The following is a 17992-nucleotide window of genomic DNA, read 5'->3' as shown; positions in this document are numbered from 1 at the left end:
ATCAAAATCTGGTCAATGCCCATTTATGTAAAAGGTTTGTGGAGGATGTCGCACGCATGTTATTCAAGTGTGATAGGGCATGTCAGATTTGGAGATTCCTTGGTCTACATGAATTAACGGCTTCGTCGCACAATAGTGAAAAATCCGGAGCTGAGATCTGGAGATGTTACTGTGACGCAACAAACCAGAAGAACTATATGAATGTGGTGGATGTTCCTGAGATGCTGGTGGTAACATGCTGGTACATTTGGTGGCAGCGTCGGTCGATCGCGCATGATGAAGAGGTACAATCTCTGGTGCTCACGGCTGCCGCGGCCCAAGCTCTAGCTCTCAACTATGTAAAAGCAACATCTAAGCCAGAGTCTGCACTGGGAACAAACCGGTGGAGAAGACCGCTATTTGGTTGTCTAGCTTTGAACATGGATGCATCTTTTTCAGAGGGCGAGCATAGCGGATCATGTGGTGCGCTTATCAGGGATGCTAGTGGCAGGTTTGTTGCGGCATCCACAACTAAAATTCTTCATGTAGCAGATGTTGTTTCAGCTGAATCAGCTGCTCTCGTTGAAGGACTAAACCTGGCCATATCTGTGGGGTGCAATGTTGTTTCTATTCAGATGGACAATCTGGCTGTTGACGAAGCCCTCAACCACAACAACGGATACTCCATGATTGCAACACCTATCCTTGATGATTGTCGTAGTCTATTAAGGGAGTTTGGGAAAGTGTCTATTGAGCATTGTTTTAGAGAATCGAATCGAGTAGCTCATGTGCCAGCAATTAAGGGTCGGGATGATCCATCGTCCGTGTGGTTGGATTCCCCTCCTTCGTTTATTGTTGTACTTTTAGCAGACAATGTAAGTGTGATTTGAAGTAATAAAGCTAGCCATGATGGCCTTTCCCCTAAAAAACCTGTAACCCCACAACCCATGACTCATTCTTAGATTCCAGACACATGATGGAGACCGGGCACAATTCGTTCGATGCTGAGACTAAATACAGATTGTTCGCCAATTTAACATTGGCCTACAATTATATCTCTTAAATCCGGTATGTTGTAACACCGTTTATAAATGTGGTTGAACTTATCGCAATCTCACATTTCTTTTTCAAAGTCGTAGTTACCCCTGGTAAGAGCATCTCCACCAGTCTTTTTATATTTGCACTCACTTGCTATTTTAGTAACCTTGGGCAAAAACCCTCCTCCAACAGCCTTTGTATAAGTGGTCCCTCACCCACATTGTTTACAAAGCTTACTTAATCTGTCATCCCACTTTGCATATTTGCAAACCCAAAGGGCACTTGCTAATTTTTGGCAATGCTTTGTAAAAGTGGCCCCCCTTTTGTCGCAATGACTAGTGGGCCCGTGTGTGATGTGCACGGATATGTGTGTGTTGCGTGTGTGCGTGTATGTGTGTGGTGCGTGCGTGTGCACGTGTACGCGTGTGTAAGTGTATGCATGTGTGCTCTGTGTGTGTGCGCGTGTGTGCGTGCGTCTGTGTGTATGTGTACGTGTGTGCGCTATGTGTGCCGCATGTGTATGCATGCGTGTACACGAGTTGTGCTAGTATATGTGTCTACAACAAGCTGTTTTCACATGTCATTGTGTGTTTTGTGCAAATATAGCAATCCGATATATAAAGGCTATCAACGCAAAAAAACATGTTGGCTTTGTAAACCTTCTCCCTCCTCTTGCTATAACATGTTTTTAGCAATCCTATATACAAAGGCCGTTGGAGATGTTGTAACCCTCTAAAAATTTGATCAACATCCAAAGGCGCACAAAACTGCACGGCGTGTCAACAGCAAATTGAGCTACATGTGCCCTGTCTAAGAAAAGGTTCGTGCTAATATTAGTATTAGCACGAAATGACAACGAGAGTACGAGTGGGTTACTTGGAGGAGACAGGACGGATAGAGCCGATATCCGAGCCGGACCGATCCGCGGAAGCAGGGACGGACAGTGAGCGAGTGAGCTCCTCCGTGTCGACGTCCTGGCCATCCAGGGGGGCATTTTGGTCATTCGGCGAACGGCATGATCCTATAAATGGACACCCACCCCTCCCCAACCCCTCTTCGTCCGGGCCGTTGCAATTGACTCCGCGAGAGGTTCCTGTTCCCTGGCGGAGAGAGAGAGAGAGAGAGAGAGAGAGAGAGAGAGAGGGGCAGGGAGGGAGAGGAAGGAGAGACCGAAGGCCGCGGTGTTTTTACCTCGTCTCCTCCTCCGCCTTCGAGCTCTACTGGTATGTATCCTCGCCTCTGCCCTCTATTACGTTGTTCTTCCGAGGCTTTCACCTCAAATTTTAGGGGTGTTTCGACGAGGAGAGAGGGGAGACCGTGGGAGGTTGCCAGGAGGCGTTTGAATGCGATTTTCTCGATCCGAATCCCTAATTGGCCCAGATTTTGGCGCTGTGGTGCGGTTGTTCGTGGTTTTGGTGTGAATTTATCGTGGGTGGTGCGGTAGGTGGGGGTTTCACCGTTTAGATCTGGTAAAATTGTGAGCCGGGAAAGGGGCAGCTAGGTGTTTGGTTTACCAGCAGGATTAAAAGGGGCAGGTGCTGACTTGTGAATTAGGTTTTGTTTGTATCTGAGAATTTTATATTGTTTTTTTAATCTTTTTGGATTCGTTTGTAGTTTGATGCCAGGTGGACTGTACTATCCAAATTATTCAATTATGGGTTGTGGTGTTGTGGGATTTTACTGGCTTTGGTCTGCCAAAGCGCCAACGGATTTATATTGAATCTTGGCAGTAATGTTAGAATTCAGAAATCATAAGTGACCGAGATTTATCTGTAGAAAATTGTGGTCAAAGTATTGCAAATCTGTGATATGTCTTGCATGCAAATTTAGTGGCAGTTTCGTGAGGTTGTGCCACTTTTAATACTAGTTTTTTCTTGTGTTCGATGCAAAAGTCCTCTCAGATTTACTGCAATTTATTCTATGAACTGGTTCAGTAATAGCAACAAGAACTGTCACCGCGTGGGTCATATGCAAGTGCTTCAAAACAAAATTCTGAAGCAAATTCTTGTTCTGGGTTGCAGAAACTCCGATCTTAGAAACCAAGAAAAGGGGGTCTGTGAAGAGGTTTCTCGCGGCAGAACAATGGAGGTACTTGGCAAATCTGTGATTGCTGAGCCCAGCAATGTGATTTTCTTGTCCACTATTCTGAACACAGAAGGGGAAATCCCCAGTCACAAGTGTGACAAGAGGTGCCAGAATGAGCACATCTTTGGAAACATGTACCGCTGCAAACTGACTGGAATGACGCACATTTGTGACAAAAACTGTAACCAGAGGATCCTCTATGACAACCACAACTCGCTTTGCCGAGTGAGTGGGCAGTTGTTCCCGCTCTCACCACTGGAGCTGACGGCAGTGAGGGGGATTCGGAGGAAGCATGAAGCCGACAGCAATGAAGGGTGCTCCTTCAAGCGCAGGCGTGGTGCACAGCTCCATCCTTCCCCTTTTGAGAGGTCCTACTCTGCCGTGTCTCCGATACCGAGCCAAGCTGGAGATGGCATGGACCTGAGCTAGAGCTAACGAGACTTCCATCTTTTCTTTCCCCGGCTACCTTATGCGGATGTCTACTCCATTTCCCCTTCTTTGACAGGATGGAAACTATAAGAGCTTCCTTCTTTATAGACTTATGAAGGGATATGAGACTCCTTAGAGGCACTAAATAATGTCTATGTAGTATCAATTCAGTTTCATGGGACCTTGTTGTAATCGTAACTTCGATTGAACAGCCTATTCTGAATTACTTAGTGTTAATCATTTGCTATTACCGTTTAGATTATTTCTCTATAGCGCGGTGCTCTTGTTTGCTCCAACTTTTCATTATTGTAGCTCCTTTCTTTCTTATGCTCTCTTGAGGTTCACTATCTGCTGCATTTCAGTGCATTCAAGCTGTGCAAATTTGCTTGACATAGTTGGTGATGTAAATCCGTTGCAGATTACATTATCCTATTTCTCGGGGTGTGAACTTACTAACTAAATTCCCTTCATAATTAGTGCTTTGCATGGCAGGTTGCTGATCAGGTCTCAGCTATTTATGGTTTGCTCTCATATAGCTTATTTGTTTCAGTTAGATGTTTTCTTCTTTGCAGGTTATGTTTCTAACATCTATATTGCTTCCTCCTGTTTTGTTTTGACTTGCTTCTTTCCTTGACTCCTTTCTGTTTTGCAGGGTGATCCAGGTGCTAACTTTTTTGAAAATATTTTGGTCTTTGTGTAATGTTCCCTTTGTTAAGTTGATTTCATTTGTTCTGAGTGTTCACTTGTTTTGTATGCTTGTGCAGGTGAATTGGTGTTCTTTCGCTCTTCTTGGTCCATGGGAGGCAGGAGCTATGGAAGATCATTGAGATCCTTTGCAGCAGTGGAATAGCAAGGTACCATCAAATTCTTCGGCCGCAGAATGCTTTTCAGGTAACTGTCGGAGCGCTTGTCAGTTTATTTTGAAGAGAGACCGCAAAACTGTTTGCTCCTATCCTTACAATTAGTCTTTTCCAGTGCATTGTGCACAACAGAAATCATCAGCAGAAGAGAGGTTTGGAACTATTCAAACAAGAGCCAGCCTGAAGCCACTGAAACTTCAAAACTCATACTGGAGAAGAGCCTGCAGGAACTTGACATCGCATTGCTGCTGCGGTTGGAGAAGTCTACTCCAGTATCTGCCATCTGCGATCCGAAGCAAAGCTCTCTGTAGATCTAGTTGAGTATCCACCATCTGCGATCCAAACCAAGATCTCTGAAGATCTAGTTGAGTATCCACCATCTGCGGTCCAAACCAAGATGTCTGAAGATCTCAAGAGATTTTAGTGTCCCTAATCCAACAAGCTTGTTCTCAACGCAAACTTATAATGCCATTGAATTTCCTTTTTCCATTCTAAAAGGGATTGGGTCATGATTGTACATTGTAAGGCAATTATATCCGGAGTAAAGGGAACTTTCCTTCTGCGTCAAGTTTTGTTGATTCCCATCTTTGAATGCCTACAGGTTCCCCCTGTGACTAGTAGTAGGATATTTAGTTTTTGGAGTAGTGTTGGGTGCTTACTTAAAATGCTATTTGCACTTCATAGATCTTGCTTGGAATGCAAGATAGTTCTTGAAGTTTTTACTGTTGTTTAAATTTGGATCCCAATAGCCAACGAACCTCATGGGGGGATCCGGCTTGCCTGCTCCCTCTCCATGCTCCCATCCGTGCTCCCACTTCATCCTACGGCTGTCTTTTTTCCTTTTTCCTTTCTAATATAATCATCTCCCCCCCTGATTTTAAGGGGTAGGGCCGGGCCTTATTTTGTTCCAATCAAATCAAGCCACGTACGCGGGAGCACGGATGGGCGCACGCGTGGGGATGCCATTTGTGAACATTTTTATGCCAAATTCTACAAAACACACATGGCAATTTCTAGCAACAATTTTTTTTGCTGTGAAAACTGTGTGTATGCTTGAAGGAATTGCCAACTAAAATTGGTGTGAAAAATGTTCGTTTTGCCATGCACCTTCAACGACCGTTTGCTGGATAGCAATCGCATTAAAATTTAATTTGCAATTTCTGCGAAAAGTTACGTGTCTAATGGAACGCCGTGGATGAAATGCTTGGCCGCCAGGCGCCGTGGGAGTGCTACACGCAGGCAGAACAAATTCCCTCATTTTGCCAAAAAAAATAACAATCGCTCTTACCGTCGGATCTTAGACGGACGGTGGTGATGGCAGGTGAGGAGGGGTATGCATCTCTGGCCAACGGCAGGCAACACATGCCGATGCGTGGCAGCGGAACTGGCCAGGACCTCGGCGCTTCCGCCCACTCCAGCCACACAGAACGCGCGCAAAAATGGCGCTCGCCGCCGCTCCCTCCCGCCGGTTCCCCGCCGCTCCTTCCCAACCATCGCCGTCTTCGCCTCTCCAGAGACACGCCCACTTCCGCCCTCATAACCCACGTCGCAGCCCTCCTCCACTCCTCGCCGCCGCGGCCGCCGCCCCGCTCACCGCAGTACGGTCCGTCGGATCCCCGACCCCCTCGTTACCTCCACGCACGATCTGACGCTCTGCTCGCTCGCAGGCGGACACGGAGGGGCGGAAGCACGACCTGCTGCGGGCGGTGCAGGAGACGGGACGCGGCTCGGGTGCCAGCCCCGACCAGCGCGCGGCCATCGAGGAGGCCATTGTACTAACCCCGCTCTAGCTCTTTCCTCCAATCGCATTTACTCCTGGGCGGACAGCGAGGGATTTCGATCTGATGTGTGCGCGTGGTGTATAGGTGTCCGTGGAGGAGCTCGGCGCCGGGGAGGGGGCACCGTTGGACCTCGCTGCGCTCGACGGCACCTGGAGGCTGTGCTACACGTCTGCGTCGGACGTGCTTATGCTCTTCGAGGCGGCCGAGAGACTCCCTCTCCTGCAGGTCTCTTTCTCTGCCTGTACCTCGAATTTTCAAATTTTATCATGAGAATCCCGTGACAGTTAGCAACAAACAAGTAGCAAGTATGCAAATGTTTGATATCGTGGAAACTCTGCTATTCCGTTAGTGCACTTTAACGCTCTATGGAAACCTGGAGCTATTAGAGGTTGATCATGAGTAGTTTTCTGACACTTCAAATTGCTTTGTAGTGTGTATAGAGTATAGACAGATGATCATGTTTGATAAATTTGCGGAAAGTGCAGGAAATCTTATGTCTGGGGTGGTGCTTTTGGATATGTGCAGGTAGGGCAAATATACCAGAAGTTTGAGTGCAAGGGTCGGTCAGATGGTGGAATTGTGCGGAATGTCGTGCGTTGGAGCATCGAGAACTTGCTGGAGGTAAACCTTTATGATAATTGTGCATCTATGTGTCCTTTCTTGGAGGTTTTGTTCTTTTAACCTAACTTTGCGCCACAACAGGTCTTGTTTATTTTTAACAAAAAAAATTAGTTGTTATATTTTTCTGTTGGTGCTGTCGACTGTGCCTGGAACTCAGAATGTACATGTTTTTGTTTTATGAGTGTCATTATTGTGGATGGTCAAAAAATGCAAAACAGCGAAAGGACAATATCCTTTCTTAACTTGTAAGTTTGTAGTAGGATGGCATTAGTATGCAGTAAACAGTGAAAGTTTTGCACCTTAGATAGCATGGTGTATATTTGCTTCTTCTTTACGACAATTCATCTTCACAAGTTGCTGATATATACTTAAGTAGAGCCTTTAGCTCATCATATGTGCTTTTCTGCCCTTCTATTGTTATAAACATGACTTGGTTGTTTCCGTTTGACCAATCGAAGAGGGGAGAGGCTGGTTCATAAAAAGGATCATTGTATCATATGCATGGATATGGCCATAATATAGTGAAAAGCATAGGAAACGGTATTTTTAGCTTTGCAGCGGCTTGATAAAATGATTGCAGAATGTTCATAGTCCTTTTGTTACAGGAACAGATTTTGTTCTAGAATTGCATTATTTTTATATTGTGCAGTCTGTAGTATGACGATTTTTGGCATAAAAAATGATTTATAATCCCTTCATTTGACATATTATGCTTATCAGCCTGTTTGCATGTCATTGATTAAGTACTGTATAGCACTTCTGTCTTTAACTCTCATTTGGGTTAGCTCTTTTGTGTTTGATTCTGTTAGTGGTCTATATAGGAGCAAGAGGGTGCAACACTGATGGTCTCTGCAAAATTTGATGTTCTGTCTAAGCGCAACATATTTCTTCAGTTCGAGGAGGTAATTTTTCTATTGAAAATATCTTTGCCTGCTTATTTGAGGGAGTGTTGTAATAAGAAAGATTGGGGGTGATGATAAGAAAGCAGGTTAGACATTTTTCTCCATACAAGCTTATGCGCAGTTTCCACTATCTTTCAATACTGGAACGCAACATCAATCCAGAATCAATATGCCAGGCATGGTTGTTCCAAAGGGTTTTGCCACCTACTATTAACAAACCAAAACTAGAAGTTCCAGCTGCCACCAAAAGTATAGCAATCAAGGTTACTGAAAAAGCAACGGCACTTACAGCAGCTCAAAGGGATGCCAAAACAACCATAGAACATTCCCTGAACAGCAGTTCTGGACTCATCGAAGTGATTCATCAAATAGAAGCTTCATCTCCATGTTCCTTGACCCTCCCCTGAGTCAACACTCGAAAGCACTTGTTCAGCAGCATCTGCCTGGTCCCCACCCCTGCCAGCAGCACCTTCCTGTCTGTACCCACATAAAAAATTCCCGTTATGTATGGAAAAGAGCATGCATAAACTAACTGGAAGGAAATTAAGAATCCATCAGAAAAACTGAATAAGCGTATGTTAGATATGATGTGATGTTCAGTGTGCAGTAGTGGTAGGCTACGTAGGTGATAGGCATGCTCTATGAGGTATCTCCATATCTGCAGCTAAGTCGTATATGAAACACATTAGCATTATCCATGATTCATTTTCACATGAAACATGGTGCTAGAATAGAGCCAGACTCTGACATGTTATCGTTATATTTCTAACTTACTGCTCATGGCTACGAGTTGTTTGTAATGCGCATAGGGTAGTTGCACAGTTCTTTGTTGGTTTCTCTCTCTTTGGCTTTTTTTTTTCTTGAACACACCTGGAAGGGTGTCATTTTCATTGAGAAGAAAAGTGCTAAGATAGCGCAACAACCAATATCTACTATTTTTTACTTAATTTTTGGCTTTGCTTTCTTTTGGTTTTAGTTTAGTTTTTCTCCTTTTTGCCTGTTTGGCTATAAGATCCACGCCATCTATGTGCCTTCTCCTAATACAAAATGGCATGCATTTATATGTATGTTTGAGAAAAAAAAGTTATTTGCAATGCTGAAATTTGTCCGTTTTCTGTATTTTCATGTACCATCTAAAGCTAAGGTTTCTGTGAAGAAGCCTGTGCTTATGCCACCATCTTTTCTCAATTTTGTTTTCTTTGATTTATGTGTTTTACTTTTTTTTTCATTTATGATCCATTGTCTAATAGGTTGCTGTAGAGAATATCAAGATTAGTGAGCAGCTACAAGCACTGATAGCTCCTGCTATACTTCCTCGGTCTTTTTTGAGTCTTCAGGTAAGCCAGGTTATATGAATATAATTATCTCTTCAGTTTGAATATTACCTGTTATGGTTACAATCCTTTTCCCTTTTCATTAAAAGCATGCACATCCTCTGTAGTCCATATGTATATTCTCATTTGACAGTTATAATAGTTTTGAGAATGCTAGTGACCAAAAGATTTATTGTTATTCTTTTTTGTTCCAGAATACAACGGTTATTGTAAAAATAATTATTTATTTAGGATCGTTGTTTCACTTTCAAAATGCTCATCAACTGTTATACAAGTGTTTCATTGCAGTGCCTATGTTTGCAGATATTGCAGTTCCTTAAAACTTTCCGAGCTCAAGTTCCTATCAGCAGCCCCGAAAGGTACTTTTTCGAAGAAAACAATCTTCCTTCTCTGCTTCCTTTGTTCGTAAGTTTCATACTGAATTTTTATCAGACGATCACCTGGAGGACTATACTATCTTTCTTACCTTGACCGTGACATGCTCCTGGGGCGTTCAATTGGCGGCGGTGGTGTTTTTATTTTCACAAGAGCCCAGCCTCTGTTATGAAGGTTTTCTAATTTCCATGGGTGTGTTGTATAATAAAATGATGGTTATAGATGGGCTTACCTGCATACATTAGGTATGTGAAATCTGATTACTGTCCAGTTCTACTTATAGCAATCACCTTCTGCTTCCGTGTGTCAAGAAAGATCTTTTTGTTCATCAGGTTTCTGAGTTAATTAACTTGATGACTTTTTATTCTGTGCATTGGCATTTGTTTTTGTTTGAGTTCTGCTATATGTATGGCGTTTTCACGTTCGACGCAAGTACAATAGCAGATGCATGTGCTTTCATCGAATCTACCAGCTCTATCTGGAAAAGGAAACAAGTGGAGCATGCAGCCCAGTTGAGACACATCGGATCGTATGAGAGTCGTACCTGAAAATGTCGTATGGAAAGCAATTTCGCTTTTGTTTCTAGTATTATCATTGTTGAAGTGTATATGTGGATTGCCTAGCCCTTTCCATCAGTTCGGACTTTTGGTTGCGTTGGCTAGTGCATGAAGCTTGACAATCATATCTGCATTGTTTTCAATGTGTCTATATCACTCAGTACCACTGGCGATATGTGATTGTTCATGCCTATTACTGTAATCTTAGCCTAACAAATTTACTAATCTGCACTGTATGACTGTAATCAATAAGTCTTTAAAATATGTTCCTGCTGTCTGTGCAAATTCAAAATGCAGTTAACATTAATCTTTTGGGTTGATCTTGTTGGGCTTCCTTTCCAGTGTAGTAGCTGTTAGGTGATTGGGTTCTTTTTTGCTGCAGTTACTATCTGCATACCATAATTGATGTCCCACAAAAACAATTATGTACTTTTCTTTTTGCAAGAAATAAATATGTGCCTATCATTCATGTGTAGCAAGCCTGTCAGTGTCACAGATGATATCAAGGCAACTATTTTATTACAGTCACATTTACTCGTACAATTATTGTTAAGTTGAAGTGACAGGGTTATGTTGATCCCTTTGCTGATTAAATTATCAACTCATTTAAATTGTTCCCATGTCATATAATTCAGGTCACTTGACATAATAGTTAGCGAATATGAATCATCGCAGTGGATGTAAGTAGCTACCTGGAGTCTCTTTGCTTTCACTGCAGTAGGAGTATTGGAACTGTACCCACTGACATATGCTGTTTTAGAATCAATTTAACATTTGAGTATTGTGTGCTGTTATAGATATTTTGGGCCATGTGTTATTGGGGGACTTGTCTGCAGTTCACAGATTAGTGATAGCAGTTTTGTAGCTTGACATGGACATCAAGCAGTGTAAGTCTAATGAAGCTTGTCAGCTGGTGAACCATAGGAGGCGATGAAGCATCAACTTTTCGAAATTGATATTAGTAGTTCAGAAACAAAGAGCCCAACATTGGTTATTTTTATCCTAATATGTTGTAACAAAAGTCGTTGCCTTAGTATTTACCCAAACCACCGGTCGATCAACAGTTCTTCTTTCACTTCCATCTCTTGATACCTGTTTTCTTGCTTTTCTTACCACTGCTGTAGTGAACCGCTGCTGGGCTGCTACAAAACCCCTATAGTCGAAAAAAAGATCGAAACAGGGATAAAACGTAGGATAACCCAGATCACTCGGACTAGCTGAACTCTCCAGAACAAACCGGTAAGCGAAGGAACTGTAGGGCTTAGGGCTGCGGGTGAGCGCAACTTCAATAGGTCGAGGGGAGGAAGAGAAGAAGCGGACGACTTGACCATAAGGTCGGATGTTTCCGTGAGCAGTAAGCAGCGGATCTCCCCTTTTTGGGGGAAAGCTGGTGGCCCTTTTGGCGTGTTAATTCTTTCGACGGGGCGGCCTTCTTCGTTCGGTAGATCCGGTCGAGGTGGTTTTCGTTGGGAATATCATACGGAGTCATTGGTTTCTGATCTTTTCATTTAGGCACGAAAGAATCACTGTAGGACTCACCTTAAGACCAACTTATAAGGAATACAAATTGGCGACACCCTTAGACCTTAGTAATTGGGCATATCACATGGATTCATGGACCATGCACTCAGAACAAATATCATTTCAAGGCAAGCGGCCAACCCTAGTGCTAGAATCGTGTGATTTTTTTTTGACGAAATCGTAGTCCTCGATTTGGTTATAATGGAAAGTAGGGTGTCCTTTTGCCCGGTTTGTGTTCATGACTGAAAGTACTTATAACTACACTTCAAACATTGCACATGCCCACTCTTATGGCTAAAAATCAAACTGTGCTTTACACCTCAGTTGTACTTATCCAGTAATCCTATGAGGTTCAGCACTTGGGTTGTTGGTTTACCATTTACGCACTTTATTAAACTATAAAGGGGTCACCATAGTCACCATGCTGCTACTTCAAACTCTTCTGTGGGCAAAACTAAATGCCAAAATCTCTGCTGTGAGTAACAGGTCGCTATGTTTGAGAACCAACAATATGTTGAGTAGTCAGGCGAGGTGATTGTACCCTAGCCTACCAGTATCCAACCCCAAGTTTGACATCTTGTGTGTCTCACCAAGGTGGATCATGCATAGGTGATAGATGACGTGCACTTCGATAGCGAGGTGCTTTTGGACTCAGTCTTCTTGTGTAAATACGCGGGTATGTCTGTATGCGTCTATGTTGTGTGTTTAAACCCAAAAAAGAGGGGAAAACAATTTGCTACGTTTATTTGAGTTAAAAGTGTTTAACAAAAAATGCCAGGTTTTTGTTTTTAAGCCATAGCCGAATACTGTCTTCTAAATGAAGCCATGGGCCAACATTTTGTTTAGTCATGTCAGCAATCTCGCAACTGATCCGCGATCGGCGAATATTCTTTTCTTGGTGTTTGGATATGCTTTCCTTGATGATTGTCGAGATCCACTTGTGCTATGCATCTTTATACATGGCAGTATGCTTTGCTGGTGAGGTGCATGTGGTGGCAACCCCTACACCACAAATTCTTTTTTGTGTGTGTTCATGGTGGGGCTGCAGACCCTCTGTGTCATGCTTTAGATTCTACGCCAAAAGGTTGTGGTTAATTAGCTACTTTGAGTCTCATGTCTAGCTCTGCAACCACCTAAAAATCGAAGAGGAATTCACATCTGTTTTAGTTGTTCGTCTTGTTCTGTTGAATCTCAAGTTGGAAATTTTTATCTTTAATTCTCTAGAAAGATTTTAGAAGCCTTCTAGTAGAAGATTTACTGATTGATTTTACCCAAGTTTCATGGAGAATGCAGACAGGACGTTTTCCTCCTTCCAGCCTGGATTCCAGGTGCGTATCTGAACGCAGTACTCCTGATTAAAGATCAGGTCACCCTATTTGAGACAAGTCAGGTCATATGCTCCATCAATTTCTGTACCTCTTGTCTGCACACTTCCGCGTCCATGGTAATTCCGTGGAATTGTTTTCGTTTCTGGAGAGTATGGCCATTTCACACCTCCAGTCAGCTATCTGGAAGATTGACAATTTTTCAGGGTCAAAAGTTCCATGCTCCATTTCATACCTCTCTTTTTCATTACATGCGTGCTGCTGTCAAATATCCGAGGTCCCTGATTTGCCATTACTATTTCCAATTGCATTATATCAGTCAACTTTGCGCTGTATGATGTTGGTCCGAAGTTTCCTTATTTTTGTTGCTTAATTGAGCAGCTCGTGCGGTCGTTTTCTGTGTGGCGTCAGACGTCTCGTTTTCCAGTAGTGCCATCTAATCGATCCTAATTGATTTGAAGAACTCCGTAGCAGGGCATACGCGTTGCGAGTAGAATTCGTTGCTATAGTATAACTGTTGGCAGCACACAGCTTGGCAACGTGGTCAGCAATCTCTCGACCAGAATATGTTGGCGGCAAGGAGAAACCAGGAACTTGTCAAGAACACCGAAACATCGGCTTCCCCTGGGAACTGGCTGCTCGTAAGGATGGTGAAACCTGAAAGTCGAACAATTCAATCGAAGGAAAATTTAGAGAACGAACGTCCTGTGGGTCGTCCTCCAGCGCGACGCACTCTGCGCCAATGGATCTGGCTCGTGATCATCTCGTTTTATATGCACATAAGCTCGATCGTTGTCAAGGAATCCGCTGCGTGTGATATTAGATGAATGCATGCGTCAGCTCAAGTTTGCATCAGATCGGGGGCAACATTTCGATGTCCTCCCAAGATATTCGTAGTACCACACAAACGACATTATATACTCCTACATCTCATCAAGAAGAAGAAAAATGTACAGTACATCCTACGCTACGCTCCACCACCACCACGCACGAGTTGGCATCAAACACACGCCGGCGGAAAATTTAGGAACCCGTACAGGTACAGCCTTGCATGATCGCACATAATAGTAGTAATAAGCAAGGAAACGGATGGTGAGATTCGGTTCGTCAGTGAAGGCCGGACTGCACGACGGCGCTGTGGAGGCCGGAGGACCTGAGCAGGCCGTCCATGAGGGCGAGCCTCTCGGAGAGCGCCCTGACGTGCTGCTGGTACTCCATGGCCTGCGTCATGGCCTCCGCCTCCAGCTCGCCGAGCTGCACGCACAGCCGCTCCTCGGCCTCCTCCGCCACGGCCACCCGCGCCAGCGCCGCCTCCAGCTCCCGCCGCAGCCGCTCCTCCCGCGCCTCCGCCTCCGCCACGGCCCTCGCGAGCTCGGAGCTCTTGCCGTCCATGGCCGCTGCCGCTGCCTTCCTCGCCATGCCTCCTAACTTCTCGGGTGTGAGTGGGAGAGTATGCGTACACTATAGACCTTTTTTTTCTTTGAGGAGGATGCGTACACTATAGACAGACGTGTTCACGAGTTCGTTGGATCTGGATCCCTCTCAGGTTGTGGCGCCTTTTATATAGGCCGGGCCGGCTGCAGCTGCGGAGGGAAAGCGGGAATGTGTCCAGGTTCAATGAACCAATCGGGCACGTTAGGTGTCGGCGTACGTCTACAGCGCTGCTACATATAAGGTGAGGTCATCATCGTTGATAATTCGATGCTTTGCCCGTACGTCTCTCTCTTATTGCATTTCCTCCTGGCTGAAAGGTGAACGTGGTGGGCGGCTGGATAGTCAAACACCAGCAACCACAACTTTTGCTTGATTTGTCTAGCACATTCTGGCCGTTCGATCGAGCGCCGGAGGGTGGAGATTGGAGAGATATATGAGGGTGAATATTGAGTGATACCATCGCTTAAATGCTCCCATGATACAACTTATAAAAAGGGTTGAATTTAAATATTTCTGTTTGTTTATAAATATTCACAACACGTGTGTTTATAAGAGCATCTCTAGCCGTTCGCCCCCCCCAGGGGCTTGAAATAGCGCCGCCTCGGGGCGCGCCGGCCGAAAAATCAACGTGGGGGCGATCGGGTTCCCAGCCGCCGCCCCCAGGTCGTCCCCAGGCGCCGATTTCAGCCAACCTTGGCGCAAATTGGCCCACTTTTCAGCCCACTTTCGGCGCAAATTGGCCTACTATCAGCGCAAATTGACCAATTTCGGCCCATGTTTTGCGTGTTTCGGCACAAATTCAAAAGAAGTTATTTTTTATCAATAGAGATCAAATAGTTCAATACAAATTATATAGTTTTACAAATAAAAACTCATATTTCATCACGCGTCGAGTCAGGCGTTGCCCTTGAGCCTCCATAGGTGCTCCACCAGATCCTGCTGCAGTTGTTGATGCACCTGCGGGTCTCGGATCTCCTGATGCATATTGAGAAAGGCAGTCCAGGTTGCCGGTAGCTGGTGATCAACTTGGGCAAGAGGACTCTGCCTGTAATATGGTTCAGTGTCAAACACTGGCTCTTCCTGCTTGCTCTCAATGATCATGTTGTGCAAGATGACGCATCAAGTCATGATCTCCCACATTTGATCTTTCGACCAGGTCTGAGCGGGGCACCGGACAACTGCAAATCGAGATTGGAGCACACCAAATGCCCGCTCGACATCCTTCCTGCAGGCCTCCTGACACTTGGCAAAGTGGGGGTTCTTGCCTCCTGGCACAGGGCTCGAGATAGTCTTCACAAATGTGTACCATCTCGGATAGATGCCATCTGCTAGGTAGTATCCCTTGTTGCAGTGCCGTCCATTGACCTCGAAGTTCACCGGAGGAGAACGACCTTCAACAAGCTTGGCAAAGATAGGGGAGCACTGCAGTACGTTGATGTCATTGTGAGTTCCTAGCATACCAAAGAGGGTGCCAGAGAGTAGCAAAAAGGCTTGCTGGTTTGGCCACATTTATGACAAGTGCTGGAAGATTACTTCTAGTCAAATCAGTTCTGGCATCCTTGCCAATATTTTTCATGGCTTGTCTGGATGTTTCAGTGACTATCAAGCACCAAGTGATCAAATACTTGAGGCACTGTCTTTGGAGAGGTTCTGACATGGAGGATCACAGACCAGCTTCTGTTGCTTGGACCACTGTTTGTAGGCCAAAGGTGTAGGGAGGACTTGGAGTTATGGATATTTTTGCCCAAAATAAAGCTTTATTAATGAAAAATCTCCATAAATTCTATAACAGGCATGATATACCTTGGGTTAACCTCATTTGGGAGTCATACTACCAGGACAATAAACTTCCAGGAGAAGAATTGGTAGGATCATTTTTTTGGAAATCTATTCTCCAATTAAATGATCAATACAAAGCTATGGCCAGATGTAACTTAGGGGATGGAAGAAGTGCCCTGTTCTGGACTGATTTGTGGAGCAATGCAATTTTACAGCAGGAATATCCACACTTATACTCTTTTGTTCAGAATACCTCAATGACAGTGCAGCAAGTGGTTCACACAGAATATCTTGAAGACCTCTTTCATTTGCCCCTTTCAATTCAAACACATCAACAATTTCTTCAGTTAGAGCAGACTAAGGCATAGCCTAGTGGTGGGAAGGGGCTGATGCCTTCCCACCGACCCAGGTTCAAGGCATGGTACTTGCAATTTGGGTTTGTTGCACCAATTATACTGTAAGGGGTTCCCTTACAGTCTTTAATTCTGTCAAAAAAATTCTTCAGTTAGAGGACAAATGTCATGCTTTAAGGCAATCGGAATATCAAGACATGACTGATACTTGGAGTTATATTTGGGGCAACAATGTCTTCACTTCTTCAAAAGCGTATAAGGTGCTCATAGGTGTCAAGCAAGTTTCACCTCATTTTGCATGGATTTGGAAATCCTCATGTCAACCTAAGCACAAAATTTTCTTCTGGATGCTCTTGCATGATAGGTTGAATACAAGAAACCTGCTGAGAAGAAAAACATTCATTCTGGAGGAGTACAACTGTGTAGTTTTGAACTGTCAGCAAGTGGAAACCTTACATCATCTTTTTGGGGTTGCCAATTTTCCTTGAGATGCTGGGATTTCATATGTCCACAAAGATCTCAAAACTTGTCTGCTCTTGAGGCTTTCCAAGATTTGAGAGATAAATTAAGGGTTCCTTTCTTCATGGAAATGATCATCCTGGGATCATGGGCCATCTGGATTACTAGAAACAACAAGATTTTTTAGAACATACAACCCTCCTTTCAAGGCTGGAAACACTTATACTTGGCAGAGATGAAACTGCTCTCACACAGAATCAAGAAGAAATATGAAGATGCATTCAATAACTGGTTGGACACTGTGTTGTCCTCTTGAAGTTCCCTCCTTTTTCTCTTCTTCTTTTGTCTTAGCTTACCTTTTTAGGGGCTCACCTCAAGCCCCTTTGTTGTATATTTTGCTTTTTAGTTTAGTTTTCTGCTTTGTACGTGGATACTCTGTTTAATTTTAACAAAAATTGCAGTGGGGTTTTACCCTACTGTTTATAGTAAAAAAAAGAGGGTGCCAAATCCAGAGGCCGTGTGTGGCCACTACCTCAAGTACCACACTACAACCGCCCTTGGCGCCTTTGTACATCCCCTGCCAAGCAAATGGACAGCTTTTCCATTTCCAATGCATGCAGTCGATGCTTCCAAGCATCCCAGGAAATCCTCTTGCTGCATTATGTGCTAGGATCCGAGCAGTGTCTTCAACATTGGGTGATCGCAAGTATTGCGGTCCAAACACTGCCACCACTGCCCTACAGAACTTGTACAAACACTCAATGGTCGTGGACTCGGCCATGCGTCCATAGTCTTCCAGTGAATCACCGGGAGCTCCATATGCAAGCATCCTCATAACTGTTGTGCACTTCTGGACTGAGGTGAATCCAAGTGTGTCAGTGCAATCCTTCTTGCACTTGAAGTAGCCGTCGAACTCACGGTGGAATTCACAATCCCGAGGAAGAGCTTTCAACTCATCCGATACCGGCGCCGAAATACTTTGTTGCCGTGCAGTGGAGTGTTGGCGAAGTAGTCGGAGTAGAGCAAGCAATAGCCTTCCAGTCGATGCCTCTGCTTTGCCTTCAGCCGGCCCGGCGCCGAGCCACCTCTCCGCGGCTTTGCATTGCTCGTGAGCAGGCTGGCCAGGGCTGCGAGGACCATGAGATGCTCTTCGTCCTGGG

At 44.5% G+C, this 17992-nt stretch overlaps 3 protein-coding genes across 3 annotated transcripts; 2 read left to right on the top strand and 1 right to left on the bottom strand.

The window, feature by feature from the left end:
* The first annotated feature begins 2071 nt into the window (after positions 1–2071).
* LOC109732825 (uncharacterized) lies at positions 2072–3793 on the top strand. Its single transcript, XM_020292023.3, has 2 exons — positions 2072–2240; positions 3039–3793. Exon 2 carries the CDS (start codon positions 3100–3102, stop codon positions 3529–3531), a length of 432 nt encoding a protein of 143 aa, XP_020147612.1. The 5' UTR covers positions 2072–2240; positions 3039–3099; the 3' UTR covers positions 3532–3793.
* Positions 3794–5705: 1912 nt separating this feature from the next.
* LOC109732822 (probable plastid-lipid-associated protein 10, chloroplastic) lies at positions 5706–9771 on the top strand. The gene is made up of 8 exons (XM_020292021.4): positions 5706–5989; positions 6059–6163; positions 6257–6397; positions 6698–6793; positions 7615–7695; positions 8946–9032; positions 9333–9388; positions 9462–9771. The coding sequence occupies exons 1-8, from the start codon at positions 5831–5833 to the stop codon at positions 9574–9576; spliced, it is 840 nt and encodes a 279-aa protein (XP_020147610.1). The 5' UTR covers positions 5706–5830; the 3' UTR covers positions 9577–9771.
* Positions 9772–13653: 3882 nt separating this feature from the next.
* On the bottom strand, positions 13654–14358 carry LOC109732821 (protein RESPONSE TO LOW SULFUR 3). The gene has a single exon (XM_020292020.4). It carries the CDS (start codon positions 14224–14226, stop codon positions 13915–13917), a length of 312 nt encoding a protein of 103 aa, XP_020147609.1. The 5' UTR covers positions 14227–14358; the 3' UTR covers positions 13654–13914.
* Between the last annotated feature and the right edge of the window lie 3634 nt (positions 14359–17992).

This window comes from Aegilops tauschii, chromosome 1 (genome assembly GCF_002575655.3).
Source record: "Aegilops tauschii subsp. strangulata cultivar AL8/78 chromosome 1, Aet v6.0, whole genome shotgun sequence".
NCBI classification, from domain to species: Eukaryota; Viridiplantae; Streptophyta; class Magnoliopsida; order Poales; family Poaceae; genus Aegilops; species Aegilops tauschii.
Note: the sequence above shows the minus strand (reverse complement) of the source record. Positions and strands in the feature narration are given on the sequence as shown.

Bases quoted from the DNA above. Each gene is read 5' to 3' on its own strand.
- LOC109732825 (XM_020292023.3), top strand. From the start codon at position 3,100: ATGGAGGTACTTGGCAAATCTGTGATTGCTGAGCCCAGCAATGTGATT.
- LOC109732822 (XM_020292021.4), top strand. From the start codon at position 5,831: ATGGCGCTCGCCGCCGCTCCCTCCCGCCGGTTCCCCGCCGCTCCTTCC. The intron at 5,990-6,058 runs GTACGGTCCGTC...GCTCGCTCGCAG, and splicing joins CCGCCGCCCCGCTCACCGCA to GCGGACACGGAGGGGCGGAA. The intron at 9,033-9,332 runs GTAAGCCAGGTT...CTATGTTTGCAG, and splicing joins GGTCTTTTTTGAGTCTTCAG to ATATTGCAGTTCCTTAAAAC.
- LOC109732821 (XM_020292020.4), bottom strand. From the start codon at position 14,226: ATGGCGAGGAAGGCAGCGGCAGCGGCCATGGACGGCAAGAGCTCCGAG.